At 42.9% G+C, this 5,205-nt stretch overlaps 2 protein-coding genes across 8 annotated transcripts in view; both read right to left on the bottom strand.

The window, feature by feature from the left end:
* Nucleotides 1-94, bottom strand: part of EPS15L1 (epidermal growth factor receptor pathway substrate 15 like 1) — a 62,210-nt gene extending 62,116 nt beyond the window's left edge. For all 4 annotated transcript variants that reach the window (XM_019513669.1, XM_019513670.1, XM_019513671.1 and 1 more), the window contains exon 1: nucleotides 30-94. In XM_019513669.1, the coding sequence (XP_019369214.1) occupies nucleotides 30-59 (30 nt within the window). In that variant the 5' untranslated portion in view covers nucleotides 60-94. The remainder of the gene's footprint in view (nucleotides 1-29) is intronic.
* A 739-nt stretch (nucleotides 95-833) lies between these two features.
* Nucleotides 834-5,205, bottom strand: part of CALR3 (calreticulin 3) — a 9,946-nt gene continuing 5,574 nt past the window's right edge. For 2 of the 4 annotated variants that reach the window (XM_019513664.1, XM_019513668.1), the window contains 4 exons: nucleotides 3,943-4,056; nucleotides 3,714-3,857; nucleotides 2,973-3,065; nucleotides 1,745-2,181 (listed from right to left, as the gene is read on the bottom strand). In XM_019513664.1, coding sequence (XP_019369209.1) covers nucleotides 2,014-2,181; nucleotides 2,973-3,065; nucleotides 3,714-3,857; nucleotides 3,943-4,056 — 519 coding nt within the window. In that variant the 3' untranslated portion in view covers nucleotides 1,745-2,013. Of the gene's footprint in view, nucleotides 1,641-1,744; nucleotides 2,182-2,972; nucleotides 3,066-3,713; nucleotides 3,858-3,942; nucleotides 4,057-5,205 lie in introns of those variants that run through there. The other 2 variants (XM_019513667.1, XM_019513665.1) reach the window with 2 other exon arrangements.

Raw genomic sequence — 5,205 nt, 5'->3', positions numbered from 1 at the left:
CGCGCGCCGGGCCGGGCCGGGCCGGCTACCTGCTGGCTGAGGGGAATGAGCGCCGCCATCTTCCTCCCGCGGACTCGGGCCGCGGCCGGGGGGCGGGGCGAGTGATAGGCGGGGCTGGCGCGAGCGATGGGTGCGGTGGACTCCCTTCCTCCGTCCCTCGCGGGCGCTGCCAGGCCGGCGGGGCCGAGACGCCGGCTCGTCGGACCTGCAGCGGAGCCCGGCCGAGGCCCGGGCCACAAACGACTGAAACTGCTGCGACTACGACACGCAGCCAGGCCCCAGGACATCGGCCCTTGATTCCCCAGCAGCCCCAGTCGGTCTGCTCCTCCGAGAAGTCAAGTCCAGGCGCTCCTCACTGCTCCGCCTACTACGCGCGGGGATACCTTCCTGATGACTTCTCTTCTTTCATCCACGTGTCCTTGGTTGCTGTTACAACACAAGGCAGCACCCACTTCAGTCTCCTTCCCAGGCCTTCTGCTGTCTCACTCCACTGCTGGTCTCCCCCTTAGCCAGCCCACCCCGTCCATCCCCCCACCAGTCAGACCAGACTCCACACCAGACTCCCCCTTCAAACGCCAGCGTCCCCTGGCCCCATTCTTTACCCAACTTGTCTACCCCCAGCTCCTCACCTTTCTCTCTGTTCAAAAGCTGTTACTAGAAAACATTTGAAGTAACTAAGTCAACATATTACATTGAGGATTATCAGGGCAAGTTCCAGTGCTTGTGTTTCTGAATTCCTGGATAAAAAAAAACATCTGAATTTCAGCTTTTGGACAACACCGGAGACTCACTTACTTAACTCTTAGATCGATGTTGTATCATTTATTTTTACAACATCGTTAGCCTGGAAATGCCAGAGAATAAGAGACAGTACCAGCGTTCACAAGATATGGCAGCTGTTCTGGATTCTCTGAACAAGATGTGGGAAACCCACTTGGATGCATCTAACTTCAGATGCCTCCAAGTCACAGGTCAGCAACACCTCAGGAGCAGTAGGCTGGGATTATTCTTCTGATGCCACTGCTATTACTTCTTCCTGCTGTCCAGGCACCACGCAGATGAAGCTGCAGCATTTTGGGCCAGACAGAATAGCTCCACCAGCCATAGGTTGCCAATCCCTAGCCTAGCCTAGGTAATTAGCAAGGGATAGTAAGTGTTTAGGTAAGATAAACCAGGCTTCTTCCCCCTCTTCTCCATCCGTCCATCCCCTTCAAAAAGCTGCGTTCCTAAAAGAAAATAATAGCTACCTGAAGGGAAGATCCCTCTGGTAGATCTGCAAAGGAAACATGATGGATACAGGGAGCCAGGTAGTCATTTTAGTCAGAAGTCAGTCAGAAAGGAGGGCAGATATTCACCTTTAGAAACTAAGATTTCACTCAGGTTAACCTAACACAGACCAGTTTGTGATGGATTTCTTGTTCCCACAATTTCCCATTCAGATGGGTTATTCATTTTTGTCTTGGGGTTTGTTTGGGTTTTTTTGCTTGGGAACAGCAATCCTGAGGTCAGCAGTGGAGTGGGCAGGAGTTCTGCCACAGGCTTTTGTATCTTTCTGCAGCCGATACAGAGTACGATAGCAAAAGGCCGCCTTTGGGAGTGAGAGGACTGGACATTCCATCTTCAGAGAAGCAAAGTCAACACCCAAAGTAACACATTCAAAGTCTAATGTGCAGTAAAGCTTTCCCTGTAGAGACCCACTCAGTATAAATCACCCTTCACTGAGAGATACTTTACCAAATCTTAATACATTTGGTATTTTTATTGACTTCCATTTCAATTTAACATTCTTAGAATCAGAAGCCTTACTTCTTAATAAAATATTTGAAAAAAAAAAAAAAATCTATAAATTAATAATATTTTAGCCAAGCTCTCAAAAAAAAGATTTAAATAACATTGGTGAGTGCTTGTTACTAAGGGAGGGTAGAAGGAGGGAACAGGACAGCAAAACCTTTATAGCAGATATATATAAAAAAAAAAAAAAGCAAACCATTTAGATAGTTTCACAAGTAAGAATTAAAGCTCTTCCTTCTGGACAGTATTCCTCCTTAACTTTTTCTTTCCTGATTCTTTTTTCTTTTCTACCTTCTTGTTAAGCCTTTCCCTGAAGTGTTTTTCTTCTTCTGCCCTTTCCCTTTTCTTTTCTTCCTCAGTCTGTTTTATGTTCATCACCTTTTCAGGGTCCTAAAGGGAAAAGGACATGGAGGGGTTTTTTTGTCCAAGTCGGCAAGCCCTTCTGTTCATTGAGCTTGACATTTAAGTCAATGGTAAGGAGTTCTTTATAGAGAAATTGCAAGATTAAGGCCTTTGTTAGTAACAAGCATCCAAGATTTTTCAAGTTGTGTCTATGGCTGGCAAAGGCTTGTGGGGGGAAAAGTGAGTGCACTTTTCCAGCTTTATGCCAGTTTTGGGCCCCGTAGCAACTCAGAAGTAAGCGTAAGACAGTACTAGCCCCTGCAGAGGGAGATTCTAGGTACTATATTTATTCAATGTTTCACAAAGAAGCTGCTTTTAAAACGTGCAGTAACTTAGGCTTGTGCTGAAATAAGAACTTGATACTCATACAGCCAACAAACTCACGCTCATTTAAACAAAGATTCATTATTCCATGCACAGATTGTATGCTTGGCAAGTGTTTCAGAAAGATGAGAATCAGTCCATTTGGTTTTAAGCAACTTTTTCTCTCTCCTGACCCTGAGCTGCTCTAAGGGCTAGAGACCTCTGGCAATTTATTCGGACCCCCTAATGGACTGCAGTCCTATTTGGAACCTCCACAGAACTGTACATTCCTTTTACAAGGGTTTGAGAGGAGATCCTAAAAAAGCATCTTAATAGTTGTCTTTATACTGTTTGTGTCTGGGGACATTCCTTCTTTGACACAATAAAAAGCCTGTAAGACAGACCCCTTTACATAACTCCAGTCCTTTTACTTGATAATGAGTGGCTAAAATAGGAATAAGGATTTCATTCATTACCTTGGTTTCTCCCCAGGTTTCATATCCAAAATCTTCTGCATATTCTTCATCATCTGTGATCAAGAAATTATCAAAAATGGTTCCAGCTCTCACCTTGAATGGAAGGAGAGAACGTTGGGTGGAAAAAGTTAAGCTAAAACTGTATTGTCGGGGAACTTGATTATTCCTTTTCATGACTAAAATTCCGGATGCTGCTGAATTCTACATTTTGCACAATCCCAAGAATGCCACAGTTATGTGGCTGCAGAATTGTACTCCAGAATGTAAGGCCTTGTCATTTCTTTAAATAAAAGATGGACACTTTAGACCTTTTTTATTTCCACATTTGTCCATAGTAGCTTGGACTACTAGTTTGGAAGAAAAAATATGTACCTATCATCATACTATACTTGAGCGTAAGTAAAGTATGCACTGAAGAGCCACATTTAGTGAAGTATAAAGAACATTTATAAAAACACAAGAACATTATTCCCTCATTTTTCATTAAATCTCAAAGTCATCAGCATTAGAGCTGTTGTGTAATTAGATCTGTTTAATGCAATATTTGACTTTATGTAAAATGCAGCCAATTACATATTTAAATGAAGGCAAGTGGGGGGGGGGCAGGGGGATACAGGCATTAGCTAACCCTACAGTTTCTACACATTTACAGAAAAAAGTTTGACAAACACCTCTGTACAGGAAAGGAATGGAATAAGTACTTTAATTTCTAGTTACCTGCAAGAATTTAAGACAACTGACCTGCCAAATATCTAGTCCTATGACACCAATGTTCTCATAGCTGAGAATGTTGAAGTCTGGCAAGTAGTTTGGATTGTCAATCTGCGGATGGGGCCAAACTCCTTTATAATTAGGGTTATCAATCTTCCTTGGTTTCCATTCACCCTACAACAAACCATATAATTCTCGATACCTTTGGCCAAAAGAACAAGCAGTTTAAAGAAGTTATCCATAACTAGAATGATTTTACTCTGTACAGTGGATTCTTGATCATAGGGTGTCGCCATTCTCCATCAGTTGCATTGTTCCAGTCTTTAGATCTCTCGGCACTAGTGTCTGGAATGTATTCAGGTTCATCCCAATTCTTTAAAATACATAGGAATAAAGAAGATAGCAAAATTAACACAACTTTATATACATGCAAGAGATATTACCCAACCAGTTCAAGAAAGAAAGAAAAATATACCTATTATCCTTTTTTAAAAGGATAAACAAATTAATCTGTCAGAAAAGGAAAAGCCTCATTTGCCAAGGCCCCTGGCAGATGTCAATTAAAGGTGTGACAGGATTTGATCTGAGATCCCAGCAATTGGGCCTCCTACCATGCGACGTGTATGGCAGGGGGTGTGATAGTGGGATTGGGGAATCAGAACCCGACCTTGCTCTGTTGCCAGTGCAGGAGGCATCCAAAACCACAATCCCAGGCTCCCCCTGCACCCATAAATAGCAAGCTGGGCGCTCAAGTCTCCTCCCATGGCTGGGAATGCCAGTCAGCGCTAGCCACACATTCAATTAAAGGGAAAAAAGGACACCAGCTACAAAGTTACTACATATATTTTTTGTAATAACTTTGTGTCTTATTTGGTTTTATTGTGCTGTTAATTGTACAAACTGGCTAATTAGCGATCACATTAAATATAACATCTGCCAGCAGCCTAAATCACCAAACGCCAAAGATCTCAGTTTCATAAGCCTAACAAAACTGGGATGGCATGTGGGTGTGGTACATGTAGGTTAATGCTACTTGCATTTCAAAACTCACAAGCAAAGTTTGAAATGGTTTAATACAATCCTGTCCTGGTCATTTGGTTCTAGGAAACATACAGGAAGCAATGTTTTCTGGAAAGTTTTACTAGATCAGTAATTCTAATTAACACATTTCACAAGGTGAACCCAGAGATTTTAAAAAGGAATGCAGCTGTTGCTGTGTTGCTGAGTTATTTTCAACAGAGTTGCTCCATTATTTTTCTGCAGTCAAGGCATGAAAGCCAAGAGCTGGCATTTTCCAAGTGATGCCTTGAGTCTAAAAAAAGGTTGAGAGCCACTGTACTCAATACCAGCCTCCTTATGCATTGCTAGTAATGCGTATGAAGGCTGCTATCTAGTCCCCACCACAGGACCCAGGTAAAGCACTTGCATCAAGTAATTAGCTTTGCATGATATGCAGCTTCTCTTCAGAGAATCACGTGACCTAGACAGTTCCTCTACGTTCCAACCTTCCAGAAGAGAACCA

Source organism: Gavialis gangeticus, unplaced genomic scaffold, assembly GCF_001723915.1.
Source record: "Gavialis gangeticus isolate Ggan-Ray unplaced genomic scaffold, GavGan_comp1, whole genome shotgun sequence".
NCBI classification, from domain to species: Eukaryota; Metazoa; Chordata; order Crocodylia; family Gavialidae; genus Gavialis; species Gavialis gangeticus.
Note: the sequence above shows the minus strand (reverse complement) of the source record. Positions and strands in the feature narration are given on the sequence as shown.